General features: G+C 32.8%; 2 protein-coding genes and 2 long non-coding RNA genes across 9 annotated transcripts; 2 read left to right on the top strand and 2 right to left on the bottom strand.

Annotated features, from left to right (window-relative positions):
• Window positions 1-7,056: 7,056 nt before the first annotated feature.
• AT3G06855 lies at window positions 7,057-7,487 on the top strand. The gene has a single exon (NR_141287.1). It is a non-coding gene; the product is annotated as an other RNA (long non-coding RNA).
• A 263-nt stretch (window positions 7,488-7,750) lies between these two features.
• On the bottom strand, window positions 7,751-12,355 carry FAR4 (fatty acid reductase 4). 3 transcript variants are annotated; one of them, NM_114322.5, is made up of 10 exons: window positions 11,627-12,355; window positions 11,028-11,131; window positions 10,684-10,889; window positions 10,423-10,523; window positions 9,787-9,979; window positions 9,537-9,698; window positions 9,354-9,435; window positions 8,544-8,813; window positions 8,273-8,400; window positions 7,751-8,171 (listed from the first exon to the last, which is right to left on the bottom strand). In NM_114322.5, exons 1-10 carry the CDS (start codon window positions 11,700-11,702, stop codon window positions 8,012-8,014), a joined length of 1,482 nt encoding a protein of 493 aa, NP_190040.3. In that variant the 5' UTR covers window positions 11,703-12,355; the 3' UTR covers window positions 7,751-8,011. The 3 variants fall into 3 exon arrangements, with proteins under 3 accessions (NP_190040.3, NP_001327210.1, NP_001319682.1); NM_001339153.1 differs by having other exon boundaries at window positions 8,544-9,435; NM_001339152.1 differs by having other exon boundaries at window positions 7,863-8,171; window positions 8,273-8,345; window positions 8,544-9,435; window positions 11,627-11,760.
• On the top strand, window positions 12,158-12,367 carry AT3G06845. Its single transcript, NR_141286.1, has one exon. It is a non-coding gene; the product is annotated as an other RNA (long non-coding RNA).
• Window positions 12,368-14,246: 1,879 nt separating this feature from the next.
• On the bottom strand, window positions 14,247-20,283 carry HIRA (histone chaperone HIRA-like protein). Of its 4 annotated transcripts, NM_114321.3 has the most exons (11): window positions 19,648-20,099; window positions 18,837-19,112; window positions 18,489-18,740; window positions 17,948-18,339; window positions 16,680-17,676; window positions 16,046-16,256; window positions 15,842-15,943; window positions 15,515-15,755; window positions 15,304-15,426; window positions 14,967-15,081; window positions 14,297-14,893 (listed from the first exon to the last, which is right to left on the bottom strand). In NM_114321.3, exons 1-11 carry the CDS (start codon window positions 19,753-19,755, stop codon window positions 14,534-14,536), a joined length of 3,177 nt encoding a protein of 1,058 aa, NP_190039.2. In that variant the 5' UTR covers window positions 19,756-20,099; the 3' UTR covers window positions 14,297-14,533. The 4 variants fall into 4 exon arrangements, with proteins under 4 accessions (NP_001319681.1, NP_001326052.1, NP_001326053.1 ...); NM_001339149.1 differs by lacking the exon at window positions 15,842-15,943 and having other exon boundaries at window positions 14,247-14,893; window positions 19,648-20,283; NM_001339150.1 differs by lacking the exon at window positions 15,842-15,943 and having other exon boundaries at window positions 14,263-14,893; window positions 18,489-18,743; window positions 19,648-20,201.
• Between the last annotated feature and the right edge of the window lie 1,557 nt (window positions 20,284-21,840).

Genomic DNA, 21,840 nt, shown 5'->3' with positions numbered 1-21,840 from the left:
GTTATACCGGATGTTCCAATCGGACCAGTATCAACTCTACTAATGGGATCATAATCACGACCAGTTCCCACTCTAAAGTTGGGATATCACAACAACGACCATTCAGAGCTATAAGTCAAAAAATATAAAAACACAACAAACATATGCAATGCAAATGCAATTTGAAAAGCTCACCGTTATTATTTTTGGCTAGAGTCCAAAGCAGATTGATTAAATGATTGGTTAAAGAAATTCGTGAGATGGTTGTTTTCGCATCAACACTATTGTCAACCTGATCAACTTCAACTGGAATAGGACAACAATTCTTTATATTTCTTTTATTTCCTACCATGCTTGATGATGTTTCGCCAGAAAAAACACAACGTTATGCATGACATATTCATGCAATATAGCTACCCATAAATCTCTTTAAATATAAATGATTCTCCATCGTAGTTGTGTCCAAACGTTTTAAGAACTCATGTAAAGAAGTAGTCACAACAACTTTGTCACCAAACCTTACCCTATAGTGACAGTTGGCTAGGACTCTAAATCGTTGCTAATCGGCAAAGATTTCCTTATCACCATCCATTGCCATACCAATAATTTCCTTATTGGATTTAATTTGTTGCTAAATGGCAATGTATTTGCTATGAATTAGCTACAAATCTAGAGTGTTTTTTCATCGCTAAATTAGTCAGACAAATCTTTAGCTATATACTATACTTTACTAGAATGAAGTGAATGAATACTATATCTGCACAAAATTATAAATTTTAAGAAATATGCACAAAATTGAAAACATTTGCTAAACACTGTCGTAACAATTTGATATGCCATCAATGTTAGTTGAATTGAAAACACATGATATTACAAAATTTCTTTACTGCAATATTCAAAATTTTAATTCGATTTTTACTAAGCGGTAAAACTTTTGGCCAAAAATAAAATAAAAAATCCAAGCGGTAAAACCCAATGATAAGACGAAGTGGTACTAAAGTAGCATTATAATCCAAGCGGTAAAACCCAATTTAAAAGTAATTGTTTAAGTCGTAAAGTGACATTACAAGAAAATCAAAGCAAAACTAATTGAACATTCATCTCTTACGCTGTTTAAAGTATATTTTGTTACTGTGTATGGCCAGAACAAAAGCGTGATTCTGCTAAATGATATCTACATATAAAACCTTGATATCGTCAAAAAAATGGTTATCACAAACGAATGTGGTTAGATATGCCGACATTGCAGACTGCACTCCAATTAATAGCCTTTTGAACCGAACAACATAACATAACATCAACTGTTTGGTTGGTGGAGGGAGCTGTTATCAGCCAAATTATAACATGTTTCGTTCATGTGACGGTCATTGATAGATATGGCACCGTATTTTTATCTAGTAACTCTTGTAATATTATTTTCCCCCTATTTTCCTAGCAAGATACATTGTTACAAGATAAATAGAAACTTATTCATTCGTGAATACTTTTTATTTGAATTACTATCTAAATCAATGTTTATTTATTTATTTAAAATTTATAGTTTTCCTTTGTTTTTGAAAAGTTGAAAATTTTATTCTTTCATTATCCTCTAAAGCTTATAACTTTTTTTTCGCATCCCATAAAATCATCACAAACCAAAAAACAAAAGAACAACAAAATTTGTTTTTTATAACCTCAAAGTTCAGATCAGAGTTCTAATCTCTGTGGAACTGGAGGCTATTTTTAAACTGATCACTTTGGAAATATCTGTCTCCACAAGCGGATTGGAACTAGTTATTTTTTTCTAATTATATTTTTTGATCTCTTTTTTAAAAAATTACTTAACCGAGTGTCACTTGATAGAACAAAAAATTGATGTACCGTATAAATGGGCTCTTTAAGTTAACATTTTAACTTTATTTCCTCTTGATTTGGTTTACATTAGATACTCGACCAAATCATCAGTAACTTCAGCCACGATTTTTTATCACAAGAAAATCTCTAGCCATGATTCTTCTTTTTACCGGAGAAGACCTCGAACAAGTGGTAGATTTTGATCACTAGTTACCGTGAATGAAACAATACAGTTAAGAATTATAGTTAATATAGAGAATAATTCAAAAAATTGAAATATTGTAGTGTTTAATTAGTTGTTAACTCATATATCAAAACAAGCACTATAATCAGCATTTTTTTTTTTTTGACATTTAATCAGCATGTATTTATACAAAAGTTCTTCCTCCCTTTTACGGTGTTACGGAAAATTGAATATCTTGAAACACCAACAAACTGAATAAGTTGCACAATTGTAGACACCAGTTACTATGTATTGTAAAAACTACAATTCTCGTAAAAATGATAATAATATTAGTCTTTAAAAGGTAGAAAATAAACTCCGAAACTTCAACCAAAATAGAACAGAGTATTATTATTTAAAACCATTTTTAACTCAATTTAAAATATATAATTTTATCTTGATAAAATGCAGATCTCAATGAACTCTGCTTAATCTATCAAAAGAAAATGAACTATGGTAAAATATTAGTTATTCATAATATATGAAAATACATGTTGAACATAAAAGAAGGAAACGTAAATATCAAGAAAAAGATACATGAAATGCAAATTATAAAAACATGCAAGCAGTGCGTAGGATTAATATTTTATAGAATCAAATCTTTGTTTCCAACTGCAGAATTATATTAAACAAAACTCATTGATTGGTGGTCTAGTCTTAAAGATATGTTTAAAGATCATCAAAAATTTGGTTTGACCTGAACGTACGGTCTAAAGTCTAAACACTCAGTTTTACAATCTAACAGATGTTGTACAAAACAAAGAGAGAAACTATTAAATAATCCCTTAATTAATACTTTAAAAGGATGAACTCGTCTAGCAAACTGAAGAATCAACTTAATTATATGACAACAATATTGATGATTGGAAAAAGAAAGGCCCGTAGTAAGGAATGCTGCAAACTATATAGCTAATGAGACCAAAATAGAAATGTGAAGTAGAAGAAGGTGTTCAATTCCTAACCACAAAATCGACAGGGGACAAACTATTAGGAGAATCGGAGATCGACGGTCGAGATGATTGTTTAGGACTATGGAAATCACAAAATTCGAGAAAAATCTATAAGATTACAATATCTAGTTTAGTAATATTTTAAACATATTTCTAAATATAATATTTACATTTATCTTTATCTTATATTAGGAAATCAAGTTTCTAAATATAAACATATTACTCTCATATAGAATGCAACTTTACTTTATTGTTAGGAGAGTATATTACAATTCTTCCTATACACATTTGTATTTTATACTCTCATTAAACTTTTCATGGTATGAGAGTATTGATCCTATTTTTACGGGATTAAGGTTTCGAAAAAAAAAAAAATTGACCTAACGTCGCTTGTTTCTTATGCAAACTTCAATTTTTGCTTCTATAGTTTTTGTTTTACTTGTTGAGAAACAAATTTCTTGCTCTATGTGCCAAAATTTGTATTTTATATAATAAAGTAAGGTTTTCTCAAAATCATGTTCTAAGAGGTTGATAAGTGGCGCTCTATTCTTTCGACACGTGTCATTTCTCTATATTAAAATTTAAATACACTATTTACTATATTCATTCAATTTAATTATATATATTTATCTTAAACAAATCTCTTACCATTTGTAAATAACTTTTAGTAATTATTTATCTTTATTAACGAGGTATCATTTATTAATAATTTCTATAATTACCATAAAATATAATTTCTCAAATAATAATTTGTCAGGAATTGAAGAATAAAATATTAGTATGATACTTTTTGCGCCAAAATATCAATTTCTTTTATTCTAAAATTATTTCAAACTATAACAAATATTACAAATTATAATATTTACTTTTAGACAAAAAAAAAAATATATATATATATATATATATATATATATTTTTTTTTTTTTAACCGTTTTGGAACCAAAATATCAATTCAGTATTATATAAATCAAAATTGTAAACTTATTAATATTTTTGTTAAGTAAAAGACCAATAATATTGTTAAGAAAAATCTAATGAATATTGTTGTTAATCTTGAGTTTATAGCACATTGTTTTATATAATTGACCTAAAATGTATATGGGTTTAAACATTTTAACTATCTTTTTATAGTGTATATAATCTAATATTAACTAATTAATTTATCAAAATTATAAAAATTAAAGATCATAACTCATAAACCAGCCTATCTTGACCAACTTGAGTTCAAAGGTGTCAATCCTCTTTAAAGCTAAAAAAAACGTATGCATATTCAGTATTAAATGATAATAAATTGCTTTAAAATTAGTTAAATTCATAGGTTTGTTTGTATCGCTTAGAGCATCTTCATTAGACAATTTTTGATGTATGTCTTTAACATTGATTAATAATAAAATTAAAGACACTCCCTTTTTTAGGTGTCTCAAATGTCTTCCTAGAGACACCAATCTAAAACTAAGGACACTTTCTATTTGTTTTATATTTTTTTTCTTAGTTTTAAATAATTTTATATTTAAAACACCCACAAATAAATGACCAATGTGGTTGCTCTTATGTTTTCAAACCACAACACTTGATATGCGAAAACAAACGTTAAGGTGTATAACGTACGTGTCCTATCATATTGACAAGCGTTTTCTTTGATATAAGGATTAAGAACCTGAACAAGCCTCTAACTTCCGCCATACATATGAAAGCATCTTCTCGATTTATCAAGACATCTAAACCACATTTAGCTGAATGTAGACGAAGCATGTACATGTTGAAGTAAGTTGATTTGGTGCCTAGAGACTAAAAAGTAGGAAATGGATCTCCTGTACATGTGTATTCGTTTTTAGTGTTTGTATTATGTTCTCAATTTATGGTACTTATAAAACCGTTGTCCATCATATATGGTATCAATTAGGAATCTCACGGTCACATCTCACATGTCTTTTGTAAATTATTTTCCACCTTCATAGTTAAACCTAATATGAAGTGTTTTCACAACAAAAAAAAAAAAAAAAAAAACCTCTAATCCACATCTCCCTAATCAAGCAAAGAAGCTTAAAGTCCATTCTTATTTCATTCGATGGTGGGAGATTCTATCAGATGATGTTAATTCTTCTTATAGTTTTGTTTGGGTCAGACAGAATAATATGAGAAGTGTCTCCCAAGATGTTTTGCGAGTGTTTGGTCTTAATTATGCATGGTTTTGAGTGGAATGTTTAAGATGGAAATCTGTTTTATTTTAGTTAGAAAACTTTAATATATTTTTGCTCCTCACAGGAAAAAAAAATACAAAGTTATGTAGTAAACAATAAATTATGGTGAGAGTTAGAAGAAGGTGACATATGTACAAATGTGAGTTGGCGTCATTTTATGATCATAATAGTTGAAAGAGTGTTATCTTTTAATTATGATGTTGAATTTTAAGTTATATTTTTGTTAAGTTTTCTAGTGACCATCGTAATTCTCCCTTTTTGATGTCTTTGTGGGTAAATGAAGTAATAATTTTCACAAATATATATTCATAAGTTTTTACCATATTATTCAATGATGGAATAAATAATAAATAATTTGAATACTGATTTTATAAAGTTTTTAGAGTTCTTTCGATTAATATCAATTAGTATCAATATATCAATATTCATATATGTTGATTTTACTAATTAATCAAAACTTTGTCAATCTCACAACTTTGAATGTATTGTAAATCTTATAATTTACACACATACTATAATCAATATATAATATATAATTTCAAATTTGGAATCTAAATATTAAAGAACATTTGCATATAATTTTCATAGATTTAAATAAAACCCAAAGTTTCTATAGTATATCCATATTTAAATATAGTTCTTCTGATCAATTTGATAAAAAAAAATTAGTTTTAGATTATAAACCCTTCATAAAACCTAAAACTTTTTTGTTTAATATATCATAATTACAATATTTATGCTATTTATTATTGAATTATTTTTAACAAGTAAATATATTTTAATGTTTATTAGTTATAGAATATTATATATTTTATTATATTTTACCCACGCATCACGTGGGATATTTTCTAGTTTTTAATAAGACATCGTGATTTCACACTCAATTAAGGTACCGGAAAAATAGGAACGATGTTGGCATGTCCTTATCTCAGAATTACTTCAAAAGTTATAATTGTGATTTATTTAGATGAGGACCTCTTAATCTCCACGGATCAGAAAAACTGCCTTTACACTATTTTCTTAGGAAATAATCCTTCCTCTAAAGTAGACTAGAACCCATGACGTTTTTGTGTGTGTATTTGTTCTAGATAAATAAAGAAAAAAAAAAGGCGGTCCTGCCTAGAGGCATTTTTCCATACTTTGATAATCTAAGAACTAAACCACACGTAAAGTCTTTTTTGTCGATCCATCTTCTTTTTGGAAGACCTTTGTCAACTCCTTGTGCGTAGGCGGAGGAGAACTCTTTTTACTTTCTTGAAAGAAGATTTTATTATCTCAACAAGACATAGAAATTGATACACTTCTCCAAAGATCTTTGCAAAATCCAACTCACTCAATTCCAAAATCACGAGAATGTCCATAAGTTGGCACCAAACTTGTTTGACCATACCAATGCACCTTTTTGGATTTGGAGTGTTTTCATACTGACTAGTAACTTCTTGGAATTCAACATTTTTTATTCAAGAATTTTATATAAAAAACAATAAACAAAATAAATAGAATTAAAGATTACTTTCACCCTTTTGTTTGTGTGCCAACTATCGAATATGAGACAATAACAACAGTAGTATAATCCATTACACACCTTGTTTACATGAATACCAAATAAATAATGTGTCCAGTAATACAAAAAACCACTACAATAAGAGTCTAACTCAAATAGTCAAAATACATTTTATAAAGTTCTCAAGTAATAGAACAAGAAGAATGTATCAATCTTCAAATGGGATCACAAAATTTGGCATTGTGATTCATGCATATATATAGTCGCGCAACATTCTAATCTTTATTCATGCTATCAAAGAATAATTCTTTTCTTTTCGAAACGACAAATGGCTAAATCAGACCTCATGTGTATATATAATTTAGAAAATTCTGCCATACAACCGACGTCCCCTGTTTCATTTGGGGTTGAAATCTATAACAAATTAACAATATATATTTTAAAACATAGCTCATACCAATCTGAGTTTATATAGCTCGACTCGATCAGTCCAGGTAAGCAGCGAGGAACAAACATGTGTGGGTTAGCCGTGTAAAGCACATCTATTCAAGCTTCCGTGTCGGGGCTTCTCCAAGACGCCAACTTCTCCGTCGGGATGTCAATCGGACCTAAGGTCCACGGGCCTGGTCCGTTTAGGGATATAGCGGGACGGGTTTAGACCCATGTTAAGAAGCCAAAAAAACGTGGACCTCGTGGTCCTGGTCTGTTTGGATCGCGGGAAAACTAGTTTGTCCATTTTTCACCGCGGGTTTGCGGTTGACCCGCTTCTTCTTCTCCATTAGTATGATAGTGTCTTTTTTGGAAGTGGCCTATCCGTACAAACTTGTTTATAGACTTTTGTTTTACAAACCTCATACTAATTGGAGTTAGATTTAACTTATATATTAAACTACTATTTCTTACTTTTTGGATGTGGAATGTTGGATTGTTTTCCAACATTTCGAATTTCAAAAAATATGTTATAGGTAAATGACACTCTCCAACTTCTTTCATTGTATATATTCATCAATATCGTCTAAGAAATATATGGACATCACAAAAAGTACTAACACAAATTTAAGCTCCCTTTTAAAAATCATTTGTTACATTTAAAGATTACGACAGATGATAGGATTGAAACAAGAAATTAAATTCTAGTTGTAAACTAAGAACTTAACACATTACATGAGAGATATAAAACTAGTTTAATAATGCAAGACACACCTTGTAGTTGTTATCAAATTTCAACTCACTAGCAATACACAATTTTACTCGGTCCAAGCAAATTTTATGTAACCAAGAAATGTAATTACACAATAAACATTTTAATGCCTTTAACGTTTTATTTTTTGAGTACATAGGTGATGAGGCCGGGAATATGAATGGTCGTCATATAATCCTCCCAATCAATAGACTTTGGATCAAATTCAAACAAACCATACATTTCTTTATTAATCTCCTTTCTTTTCAACCGCAGTTTCTCAGTATTCGTATCGTCAAATCTGCAAAACAAAAAGAATCTCGCGTCAAAATAACTGGAAAATGAAGATTAAAATTGTAGATATCAAAAGTCATTTATGAAAAATTTGAGATTGATACATACATGCCCTTAAACAAGACATAAGGTCTGTAGAGGTCGACCAACCGCATCGCCAGCTTAATCTTGCGGTCAATGTCTTTATATTTATTACCATTCCACCAAGGATAAATTACATATATCAATCGCAACATCTGATAATATAAGAAAATATATGCGTAAGAATTCAATTAATAAAAACTCGTTTTCTTTTCAATATTTTCTCATTGGATTTAGTTTTCTCTTTCAACATTTGGTTTTATTATTAATATGTAAGAAAGAACAAAAATATTCGTACCTGCAAAGGTAGCTTGTAACGAAGGGTCATGTAGAAACTGAACTGAGCCATTGTGGACAAGATAGTTCCTTTGGAGACTAGTATAGATGAACCATCGCGTCTAACAAGAGGGTTTTTCGTGAAGTAGCTAGCCGCGAGATCATGAATCTGTTCGAATGTGATCGGGTTTTTACAAGATGATCCGACATGGTACACGGTCTGGGAACCTAGCTTCCCTGCGTGTATTGCCGCAGCCGTGACCATTGCGTTTGCGACCATGTCCACAGGTATCTGTGAATACATTCTCAGTGGACCACAATGACTAATAATATAGTGTGTAATAATCACAAATTAATATAGCATATGTAATCTTTCATGGAAGAATTAGCAATGTTTACTAGCTTATTAATTTTGTGTGCCATTCGAATAGAATGTTATGGTCTTAAGGCCTCTGCTTATTTATCTCTGCTATACACACTGAAAAATATCCTAGCCTTGTTTTCTTACTTGAACTCTGGATTTTGGGTACATTTAGTCTGTTAGTCAACCAATGGACAAACTAAACCTTTGAAAGTGTTTTGGCGTGTGAAATTGCTTTTATCTACTATAGATTTTAAATATGGTAATCTTTTCTTCCAAATTACACCTTTTTAGAACTATGAAGTAATTTTCTTTTGTTAATTTTAAACACAAACACCAAATGGAAGAAAATATTACGTTATTTATATATTATTGTTTTATCTTTCGATAGTGTTATTTATTTATGTTTACGTCTACGTAAACGCATAATTGACTTGAAGACAACCACAACCAAAATTAAGTTGAACTTACAAGATCAAGGACTGAGTTTGGATCTGCAAGAAAACATTTAAGCCTTCCTTTGCCATATGCAACAATCACACTGTCTATGGTTCTGCACATATATAGAAAATAAAGGGTATCGTCATGGATTGAAAATTCATGCAAAAGTCTAAAATAATTTCCATGATCAATCTATAACCGGTATAGATTTACCTTAACCCTTCGATCCAACCGGGAAATGGTTCTGAAAAAGTGCTAGTGATCATTGTGGGACGGATGATAACGATGGGAAGGTTTTCTCTATAATTACCAAGAAGCATCTCTCCCATTGATTTGGTAAACACATATGTGTTTGGCCATCCATGAAGCTTTGCCCTAATAATGAAGACCAGTTTGGTTCTAGGTCAGTGGATATTTTCAGTAATAAATAATAACTCTAGTTTGTGATTATTACACTGATCACCTTGACATTCCAAGATCTTTCATAGACTGTGAAATCTCTTCTTCTGAACAATTTTGTTTCTGTAGCTCTTTCAGTTTTTGTTTCATTAGCTCCATTTCGGTCTCAATGACTAATTTTCTATGTCCGTTCAATGTCTCCCCCATGTGAAATGTTTTCTCATGTAAAAGTCCAGACTTCTCTCCGCGCACATACGCTACCAAAATACAAATGTGAAGTGTAAAAATGACGGGTTTACGTTTTTGGCGGAAAAATTACGGGTTTAAATCGACAACCGTCTTCTCAATGTCATCACTTGTATGTTTTAGAAATTTGGGAAATAAATTGACTTTATTAAATCGGTTTAGATGTGTTCGTTAAACTTAAATTGATATTGATTTAATTTAATTTTACCAAAGTTGATGGGATAATTAGGTAAACCATTAACCATTACAATCTAACTCATTGTATTCATCAAACCAATTGATCCAATAACTCATTTGATCCATCAGTTCATTTGAGTCAAAAATTTCAAGTCATTAGGGTTTATGGTTTGAATTGAGTTAAGTTGACCCATGAATCTTGATCAATTTTGACACCCTTAGAGGTGTCTATGACTGTATGATTGTTTTTTGAAAATAATAAGATTATCGAACTCACCGGTTGAAACATGAAGAAGCAACTGTCCTTTAACACACTTCTTGGCAAAGTTGAGGACATTGAGCGGTCCAAATGTGTTGACGCTAAGACCAACATCATATCTTTATATATACACATAAGAAACATGATTTAAAGTTAGATTTTAATCAAACCAAAATAAAATATAAAAAGTCAAAATAAATTTAGTTTTTAATTAAAAATTCAATATCTTCTTATAAGATAAAAGTTGAATGATTGTATCAACCACAATTTCTTCTACACCTTTCATCAAAGTTCGTTGTGGCGGCTACATTGACAATGATATCAATCTCATTCCACATATGTTGTAAGAGATCAGAACCCTTCACTCCCAAATTATCAACGGATATATCACCGGGAATAGGTACGACTTTTTCTGTTATGAAAGCTTTCAGATTCTCATCACCTAAAGCGTTTTTCAACACTCTAAAAAGATCTTTCTCCAAAACCTGTTGAATTATATTTCATGTAAGTTCGATCATATTTCCAAAACATTAATATAGAACTTACATAAAAAAAATGGCTTTAAAGCTTATTTAATCTTCATAGATATTAGTTTATATATATGACCAAATGTTTATTTTTACCTCACTGTGAAACCGTTGCATGGCTGATTCATTGTCTGCTGCTCTCAAAAGAAGGAAAAGCTTCTTTACCTTTGGTTGAATCCTCAATATTTTCTCCACAAACACTAAAATATTTATAAAAATTATAAGTTAAATTAAAATTTTAAAGTCACTAATTATGTTAGAAATTTATTCAGTTAAACAAAATAGTTTTGATGAGAAAATTCCGCGGAGAGAGGAAGTAGTTCACCATCGCAACTGATAGCATTAGTCAAAATTAGAAATAGATAGATTCTAGATGAAAATAGAAAGAGACAAAACTAGAAGTTATTGCTCTATGGACGACAAAAAGAGATTGAACAAATTAATGAATAATATAATATCGAAAGTTTAAGTTATTTATGAAAAATATATACGAATACCAAATTAAATAAGGAACTGCCAGTGATAAAATGTGAAAAATTGTTAGTTTACGTTCACTAATTAATGTTATATATGCCATGCAAATGAAATTCAAAGGCCGTAATGAGTAATGAACCGTAGTCACTAAAACAATAAACACAAACATTGGACTGAATCACAAAATCTTTGTTTGTATGGTAACGGATCCAAGTTGGTACCTTTGGCGAGGAAACCGGGAACACCGGTGACGAGAATCGTCTTGTCATGGAGGAACTGAATGCAATTGGAGTCCATTGAAGAAACTTATATCTATCCAATTAATAACTAAGTACGATAGATTGTTTTGAACCATAACACCTTCGGCGATGAGGCACGAATATATATAGACCCGTAAATGTTGACCCGTTTTGTTGAGCCATCATATCTACTACTTGTACGTAAACCTACCTACATTTTCTTTTATAAAAAAAAAACAATATTAAAACTACTTCTGATTAAATATCACATATCCAATTAGAACATGCTCTGAAATCTCGGAGCTCTAAAAAGAATAAAAAATATGTAACCCATATTTTTAAAAATTAAAATATTTTAACTACTAATCGTGGGCCTAGCTTTTAAAACGAATGGAATGTTTAGAAAGAAAAAAAAGAATAAGTATGTAAGAATTTTTATAACATAGCAGAATTAGAAACTCTAGGTAGAGCAATACGAGAGTAACTGAGTGAGGATAGTGTTAGTGTTTTCCACAAGAAGTTTCCTTGTGGTTTGCTAGAAGGATCTATGTTGTAGGACTAGAATTGTCGTAGGTGTGTTGATTTGGAAGGTTGGCGTTCTAATTTTAGAACTCTTCAATATACCTAAGTGTTTTGGTTAAACGCTTTTTTCTCAACGTGAATATATATCTAACGAGTAACGAGTTGTTTAGTCAACAAAAAGCAGGGGAACATTAATAATACAAAAATTAAAATCACAAAAGAACATATTTATGAGATAGTAAATCGGTTGTAACAACATTTTGGAAAATAACATATTTCATTTAAATTTCAAGAGAAAATAGTGGAAAATAAAAGAACAAGATGATAACGTGATTTTTTAATATTTCATTATTGCACTATTTTAGAATCACGATTTTCTTAAACTCCACCTCGACGTTTGACCAAAATAGAAAAAAATATACTCATTCAATAATAATTCTTAATTTTTTATAGTTTCATCCATTCTATTTTATTTAGTTGTTAGTGTTACTTAAATAATAGCTAATACATTATACATCTAGTTTTCTTTTGAATATGAGTGTTGTTATGTAACATAACTTCTCTGGCAAATTATGTATAATTCGGAGTAATTTCATGTCGAAAGATGACAGCTCAGCCCAAATTATATGTGTATAGTTAGCCATATTTGATAGAATATAAGAAATCATTTTTTTTAGATTATATATTACAATGCAGATGTTTGACAAAGTTTCCAATTTTATCAACATTTTTAAACGTATTTATTGATGATATCAAATATAACAATACATTAATTAGGGTAAAACAGAAAAATTGAATGTTTTTTTATTATTCTGTAAAAATCTTCAACGACAGCTAATCTAAAATGGGGGGAGTAATTTTTGTAATCTATGCCAATACAACCAAAACATCTTATAATTTCAAAGGAAAAAAGGACTATCTAAAAACCTGATTTGGTCTTAGGTTTGGTTGGTCATAAATTATGCAACAATGACATAACAAGCTAAAACGTATGGGAAACGTCAAATTTTTTGGTAAAGCGACAGAAAATACCTAACCTCATACGTTAGGAAGAATTAAATCTGAACTTATAGAAATGTCTCAAACCTCAAAATTTTATATGATATGCTGGAGTTTTAGAAGTACAAGTCATCGTTTCTTATAATTTAGACTTACTAATTTGCAAAGTTACACAGATGGTAACAGTTTACCCTATCTGATATTGTTCCATTTGTTTAGAAAATTTGATTACCTGGTCATGTACGAAATTTAAACTATATTAAAGCTGAATTAAGTTGTCTCATTAGTCAAATCGATTTAATTAATACGATGGTTTATTCTCCTTCATTTTCTTTGACATGTATACTTCAATAGCGAACTGATCAGCCCCGGCCCAACTGTAAAAAGAGCCTTAGGGAAAAAAAAGAAGATTTTAGTCTTGTTATTTAAATAAAATTCTATATTTGCAAATATAAATATGTATTATTGTGACAAAAAAAAATGTATTTATATTTTCGAGAGTATTTTATACCACTAACAATTTTTTTATAATTTTTTAATATTAAATATGAGGTCCATACACCGCTGCCCTATCCCTTATGTCGGGGTTAGAACTGCTACGGAAGAATATGCATACAAGCCATGTATGTAACTTGAAGAAAATTCTGCATAAATTTGAATAATTGATAATATCAAACTAAATCTGATTGTGGCCATACAAATATTCACTGTACAACAAACAACTTTTCTTTTGAACAACAAAATATGAAGAAGCCAGCGATGATATTCAAAACAATTTGATTTTTGTCTAAATGCATCGGACATATCAAGCCAATTCGGAGTTCGGACATAGGTTCCCTGAATAAGAGCACCTAATGAAAAATGTAGTGGGCTTCTCATGAGACAATATTTGGGTTTGAAATGAAGGCTCAAATAAAACAAAAGAAGCCTCCCACAAACGTTTTGTTAATGTTGCTAGATTGATTTGAGTACGAAACATATCTCTAATAATGGTCCAGAATCAACCTTGGTCACATTTTTCTTTCACCTTAAAAAGAGAATAGGCTTGACCTTCAAGAAGGATTTTAGTATATGTTATATTTAGAAACATTATATTCTAAAATGGTAAAACTTGATTAAAACACAACAAAAAGAGAAACATAAATGGATTGATACAAAATATTGTTAATTTTGAAAAGTAAGAAAACTAACAAAAACAAAAAAAAAAAACCCAAACCGGGTCACTATATAACTAACCTGAGAGACTCTCAACATCCCTCTGTTACATCTCATCCTTTTTCTCTGCTATCAATCTTTAACAACGCCTAACTGAGAAGCTTTACACAGCTCTCTGAGCTTGATATACAAAAACAAAACATCGAGAGAAGTTCAAGAGCCCGAGTCTCTTGAGTTCTGGTCTTGTTTATCCCGGTCCTCAGAACCCGTTTTCTCACACACACCTATATCCAAAGCCGCTGGATTCTCCAGAGAGACTGGTTTGTCATTGTCTATAGTCATAGGAGTAGTAGCTGTCATGGCTGGAGGATCAGAGCCAATTTGATCCAGTGAAGATGGGACTCCACCACAGTTCATGGTAGGTGTCGAGCCCTTGGGGGCAGGATCTGCTGTTTCTACGTCTTCATATTCAGATAAGAGATCTATAAACTCATTGAGTAGACGCTGCACTTTTCTGTTTGACGCCATTGCAGGTAGAATATCGTTTCTCAAAAGTTTATGCTTCTTCACCCCCTGCAAATTAAAGCGAGTTTTAGAGCGTTCCGATTGGGAAAAGGTTAGGCTCTGATCAAGAGAAAGTATTCACCAGAACATAAGGATCCCAAGACAAGTTTGTGTCTGAAGATGCTGCTTCAGCCATACCAGTGGGAGGTCCAAGAAAGCTCTCACAGACTTCTCTTAATCTGGACTCGTCTGCCTCTCTGCAGACAAAGGCACAGACCTTAAGCAGGTTGACTATGATAGAGTTGAAAAATCACAAAAATAAAAGTAATCCCATAGCACTTCATTGTCAAGTGGAAAAACGAAACAGAATCTGAAACTGAGAATATATTTTAACAAATGCGAGACTTAATCCTCATTTATACTAAAATGTATTCACATTCGAACTGAAAAAAGAGTTTCTATGAGAAAAGGGCACAGACCTTGCTAGAAACCTCACATAGGCAAGGAGGCACTGGCGGTATTCATTAGGAGACTCAAGTGCAAGAGAAGATGCAAGTTGAGATTCCAAATGTGCACGTGTTTGCGTTCCATCATCAGTTATCCTGTAAAAATGATATAAGCTTCTTTAAGGACTTGGAATAGGTGGTCCATCTCAGGGCCGGCAAAAGAAAAATGGAAGACAAGCCCAACCTGTTCCACCCTGGCTTTCTAGCCATGTACTTTCTGACATCAACCTGCAAACCAGCAAGCTCGCCGCATGGAGCTGAGCCCAAATTCCAGGAGCTACTAAAATTTGAGGCCGGGAAGCAGTCATCAGCCACTCTCAGCCAACACATTAGACTAGTGTCAAAAAGGAATGCATGACGTGTGGCTAGAACAACAAGCGGTGAACCAGATTTGGATAATTTCACAGATATCACTTTTATTGTACCTGCAAAATCGTAACAATGTATCAGCAGAGCTGGTCGCATCAGACAAGTTTAAATTCATTTTACAGATTCCACTAGGTAAGCATACAGTCCAAATCAATAACAGAGCTATCTTCATACCAAGATAGTAACTCCACTACCAAGTCACCCACGAGGAAAATTAGTAAATACCAGTTCTTCATTCTTTTTACTGAGTTACCCATACCATCCGATTCAAAATATAATATGGTGCCTCAAGAGACGTGTTTTAGACGATGAGAAGCCAGTAATGTATTCAAGTATTGAAGCATACCTTTCACTGTGGAAGATAAATTGACATCGGAAGAGACCAAAGAAGATAAAGAGTCGTGAAGAACGCATTTCCTATTGAATAGATCCCATACATATAGAGATCCTTTTCTTGTTACAAGCAACAACTTCCAGCTATCGTCACAATCAATAAAAGTTGCAGCAGACCCCATCATCATTGTAGGCATAGCACGCCTTCCACACTTAGTGTAAACCTTCAAAATAAAAGAGAGAGTAAACATGTTATCACATACTATCCCAAGAACAACAACGCATTCAGGTTATTTATGTCGTTCAGAAATTGCTTCACCAAGAGTTTAATCAATTCATCGCATCGGATCTAGAACTAGGCACTTCCTATGAAGATCAGGTCCCAACAGAAATATCACTATTAGTGTAAAGTGTAGTGACTTCGATGGAAATAAATTGGTGGAGGAAAAATATAATTCAGAATATCAACACCAAGAGGGACTGTAGCTATTAAAATCCAGATCATAAATGCCATTAAAATAGGAATGATATCAATAACACCAAATGCCAAAAGCAGAAAGCATCATGAGTCATGGTCTACTCTGATCTATGGATATAAAATGACACACAGGGACTTCAAGTCAATGCAGCAAAAATATTATTCTTACCTGGAGGCTTCCGTCTTCGCATCCAGCAGCCCAAAAATTTGGATTTCCAGCCAAAACAGTGACTCTCCCCATAATCCGATCAGACCAAAGAGTTTCGCCTGACTTTTTGCAAGAAATCTCAGTTTCCTTGACCATTGATGTACTTACTGCACCAACAGTGTCCAAAGCATGCTCCCTTGGACAAGCTTCTAAGCAAACAGGTGGTGCAGCTTCCCCATCTTTCCAATCGAATACCCTTATCAACAGATCAGTGCTAGAAGATTCTTTTATACCTACAGATTGCTCAACATTTAAAACTCCATCCCTACCAGAGGTTCCAGGAACCTTCTCAATAACAAGGCTCTCAGTAATGGTAGCACGAGCTGTAATCCTTGAACGCTCTTTCAGATCAGGGTTCCTGCAAACTATTTCTTTCCCGGACAAATCCCTATTGCTAATCTCCACAGGAAAATCTCCACTATCTCCCTTAGCAGGAGCAGCAGCGGAAGCAGGCAGAAAATTATGTGATTCCCCATTAATCATGATATTATTCTCCTGTTGGGGAACTCCAACAGCTTCAGGAATGATCCTCTTTCTTCCGTCAGGCCTTCTATACACTTTTTGATTCACAGGACTAGATACTCGATTTAAGGTTGATGCTTTATTTAATGTTTGACCAGTAGACTCTGCTGCCTTATTCCGATCATCGACTTGCGATTTACGCCTCTTTGCAGTACTCTCCACACTAACAGATGGTTTTGTAGTCACCTGATTTTGTTGAACATCCGATGCCGCCCTCTTACTACCGGCTTGCTTTGTCGAGGCTGTTTCAAGTAATAACTGGGCTGGGCTCTCAACTAAGTTTGCTTGCCGGCCTCTGACATCTCCATATCGAGATTTCTTCAATTCGTCGAGTTCAGTATCGGTTAGCCTGACGCCTAGTTCTTTTGGGTCAAAGTGAATCATCGCCACCGTTCCGTCCAAGGAACATGCGAAAAGTGAATATCCGTCGGGACTCCTGTATTTTGATAAGGTAAAAATGTGATTAAAATCAGACTTTCCTCTTCATTTATGTTTTAGAAGATTAATTGTGACCCCAGAAAAGAAATCTACGAATTCATAGACGAATCCTAAATTAACTACATAATAAACTCATAAACGGTAAAACCCACAAATGGCAAAACCAAATGCACTTTTGAGACACAATCAAAAACCTATTATAAAGACAATACTGTAAATCATGAAGTCATTGAATATGTAGATTGTGGCCAAAAAAGAGAAAACTTTACCATGATAGATCCACAACACTTTGGCCAAAGAAATGCTTGGCGACAAAAAGAGGACGCGCACTTCCAGTTGTCCATACGGTTATAGTACGGTCTTGACTCCCCATTGCAATAACATTGTATGACTGCAAATCTTTCTCCCCTGACTTTGATGTTCCATTGCTCCACCCAACTTGTTTAGTTTCATGGGTACTAGAGGGGATTCTTTTGAACATTGAATGATTGAATCTAACAACAATGATTGGAGCACTATGACCTAAGAAGTCATATGCTACAGACCATTCCCCTCTTTCTAAAACAGGAGCAGAATGCTTCGGCTTCTGAAACCCATGAGTGGTAGTAAGGAAGTGGCCACAGGGTGACCACCCAAGTCGCCTGAAAAATGTGGATCCAAGCTAGAAAAAAAAAAATTTAGCAGTAAACATCCAGAGAACAGGGAAGCAATTGTAATAATAGAGTTTGAATCAGTATTCAAATCCTTTATACAATCATTTCATCTATGTAAATACATCCTAACAGTAATGCTAAAACAAATATTGCATACCGATTTTGCCCAGTGACCATCTGTTCTGTGAGCCATGCCCCAATCACTTGTTCGCCATATTATCACAGTTTTGTCATCCGACTGGCTAGCAATAAATGACCCAATTGGATCCCAAGTTACACCTTTAACCAAACTCAAGTGACCCCTGAGAACAGTGGTGCACATACCAGTGCGCATATTCCATATATGCACTGTGTTGTCCAAACTCCCACTAGCCAGCATCGAATCATCTGGAGACCAATTAAGATCCACCTACTTTAAGGATAATCAGAAAAAAATACCTCAGTTATTACATAACCACTGACATTACCACTATAAGATAATAAAGAAAAGCGAAGAGTCGTTTACCACATCGGCAGTGTGTCCCCTTAAAGTCATTACAGCTTTCCAGTTCTCAACATCAGGGGCTTCTCCACTACCAAACTCAGTGGTGCCTGAACCAGGCTTCCTCTCATGGATTTGAATCACTTGATCATCAGAACCAGATGCTACATACCTACTGTTCTTGGCCCACCTAACACAGTTGACTGACCCAAAATGGTCACGAAGAGTTGCAAGAAGCCTCTCTTTTGTATCTATGTTTTGCAAATCCTTGTCAACAGACTTCATGTTCCATATACGAACCTATATTCATATTAGAGATTAAGATTAATGATACTAAAATCACCAAGCACAAAATAACAAACTTTATTCACTAGCCGATCACAAACAATGAAAGCAAAAACAGTTCTGTGTACTAAAAGCTTAAAAACCACTTCTGAACTTTATAAATCCATACTCAACAAGCCTATGTCAGTGACATGATTCAAATGCTACACAATCTTCATCGAACCAAGAGGTACTCAAATGATGGCGTAGTACAAGTCAAGATCCAAGTAAACTACATCCACAATTCATAGTATTGTATAAACATTCTCAAAGCTCAAACAAAGCAACACCAAATCGAAACAAGAAACAAAGATACAAGAACTTCACATGTACATAATAATAAGCAATGCAAGAACCATCCTTACAATACGAACTTTAACATCGAATGCCAATTCAATTTCGATTCAAAGAAGACAAAAACAAGCAAATTCCACCAATCAAACGAACTACATAACATAAGCAAACTCATCTTGAACCATAAAGCAATAGAAGAAGAAGAGAAATTAAAAACCTTGTGGTCACCACCGCCAGTAGCAAACCTTTCTCCATTAGGTTGAACATCAATGGAGAATATCTGTAACCCTTCATGTTTAACCCAAAAGGGCTTCTCCGCAATCATCTCTCTTCTCTCAATTCGAACTAAAAATCGAAAAACAGAAAAAACCAAGATTCAAGACTGAAATTTTATTGAGATCACACCCATGAACAAGCTCAAGGAAGTTACAGAGAGTCAAAGACTCTGCAAAAAACACGAATTCATTGACGAAACCAAAAACCCAGAAAGCTACGACGAGAGAAGGATACTAGGAACTGAAACGGTGAAGAAGAATGAAGTCAATTTCGAGGTTAATTTTTTCTTCCTCAATTCGGTAAAATTTTCTTTTAAAAAAACCCTAATTTTTCGTGTTTAGCAGAGAGACAAAGTAGAAGAGTTTTAGGCTAAATGTGACAAATTTGGAAGACAAGAGTTGTGTGTGTTTTGTTTGTGTATTTGTGTAACTGATTGATATGTGAGAATAAAAACCCTACCTTTGGACTTTGGAGAAAAGAGCTCTTCGACTTCTTTGTAAGATTCTCGATGAAGTTTTTTTCAATCACAATGTTTGTTAAGTCTTATTAATGCAACCCCAATGTTGTTAGATGTTTGCTAATGACTTAACTATCTTAAAAGCATATCACATTTTCTTGTTTCAAATTGGTTACATATCTCTAGGTCATTTAGTGACAAACCCTTGTTCACGGCCACATTGCACATGCCTCGAGCAGCTAGCTCGGCACCATAGTTGTTGAACCCACAGTCATCTGGTCCTCGAGTATCATGCCCACCAAAAAAAAAAATATTTTGGTTATCACCACATTCGAACACATGGTTTGGCGTTTGGCCTATCTCAACCCTTCAACACATGGTTCGGTCTATCGTGGTCATCTCAACTCTCGAACATTTAGCATATCTTGGTCCACCCATTATTTTACACTCAACCCCAACCCAATACAATTAAGGGCTTAAGAATTAGGACAAAGAAAAAAATAAAATATTGAACCCTCTTTACTAAAAAGGCTGTGAAAGATTTAAATATTTGGGCCTCTTCAAAACATTACGTTTTACAAATAAATTTAACTTTTTGAAATGGGCCTAATTTCTTTTTTTTTCCAGCAATTTTCCATTTAAAAAAAAAAAACCAAACTTTGACTTCCAAATGGTGGGTCGAAGCTCAAATCCCCTACATTTGCAACTTTAATTTAGTCTTACAACAGTATAGGGCATTTGCAAATGTAGATCCCCTAAATTGTTGATTTGTTTATAAAGATGAATACGTGGCACTTCATCTTTATACGTGGCACTGTTAAGTTGAATACATGTTTTTCAAATCTCCTAAACTATTGATTTGTTTTGCGAAACTCAAATCAACAGTTTAGCGGATTTGCACTTCGCAATACATCGAAGATAAAATGGTTAAGATATTACTCCAATCTTTGAGAAGAATCAAGTTGATGGTTGAAATATGAGATATCAACCGACACCCAACATGATTTGAGATGAAATCCTATAGAAAGAGGAAAAAACAAAACAAAAAGAAACCAACAAACTAAATGAGAGATTATTAAATCCTACAAAACGGAAAAACAGATCCGACGAAAGTTAGAAGTTATAAACAAACAAAAACCGAATATCACTGGAGGAGATTTCCGGTGCATCTCTCTCAAAGATAAGGATTTGTTAAGAGAGAGAAAGATATCCCATTAAAATAGATCTAATTTAAGTAAGAGGTATGAAAACTTTAAATACTTGTGACTATTTTAAAAATTATAAGCTTTTTAAAAATAAATTGAAAATCTTTGTGAATTCGGCGGTCTAATTTTAGTTGTAATAGTTTTTAAACAGGCCTCTTCACAAGATAATTTTTAAGAAAATTAACAAGCCGACACACAAAAAAAATAATAAAAGAAATAACAAAAGGTCTATGGACAGTCGCACTATGCCTAATTGTTTGGCTTGGGCCTGTTTACACCCAAAGAAACCATCATTTTTCGCCCAAAACAATAAACATTTTTGACCATTCATCTCCTTTTTTTTTTAACATCTTCCTTTACTTTATTAAGATTGAAACAGAGATTACATAGTTATTTTTTAGACATACACATAAACCAAAAATGATTAACGTTTTTAAAAAAATACAATCAAACAACTGAATTACACACTGTT

Source organism: Arabidopsis thaliana, chromosome 3 (assembly GCF_000001735.4).
Source record: "Arabidopsis thaliana chromosome 3, partial sequence".
Classification (NCBI taxonomy): Eukaryota; Viridiplantae; Streptophyta; class Magnoliopsida; order Brassicales; family Brassicaceae; genus Arabidopsis; species Arabidopsis thaliana.
The sequence above is the reverse complement of the archived record's forward strand: the minus strand, read 5'-3'. Positions and strand labels throughout refer to the sequence as shown.

Coding starts and splice junctions, on each gene's coding strand:
- FAR4 (NM_114322.5), bottom strand. CDS start 11,702: ATGGACTCCAATTGCATTCAGTTCCTCCATGACAAGACGATTCTCGTC. Junction 9,699..9,786: donor AAAGATCTTGGAATGTCAAG/GTGATCAGTGTA, acceptor CTTCATTATTAG/GGCAAAGCTTCATGGATGGC. Junction 8,814..9,353: donor CAAACTCAGTCCTTGATCTT/GTAAGTTCAACT, acceptor ATGTATTCACAG/ATACCTGTGGACATGGTCGC.
- HIRA (NM_114321.3), bottom strand. CDS start 19,755: ATGATTGCGGAGAAGCCCTTTTGGGTTAAACATGAAGGGTTACAGATA. Junction 18,340..18,488: donor ATGGTCACTGGGCAAAATCG/GTATGCAATATT, acceptor TTTTTTTTCTAG/CTTGGATCCACATTTTTCAG. Junction 17,677..17,947: donor AGTGTTGTGGATCTATCATG/GTAAAGTTTTCT, acceptor ATCAAAATACAG/GAGTCCCGACGGATATTCAC.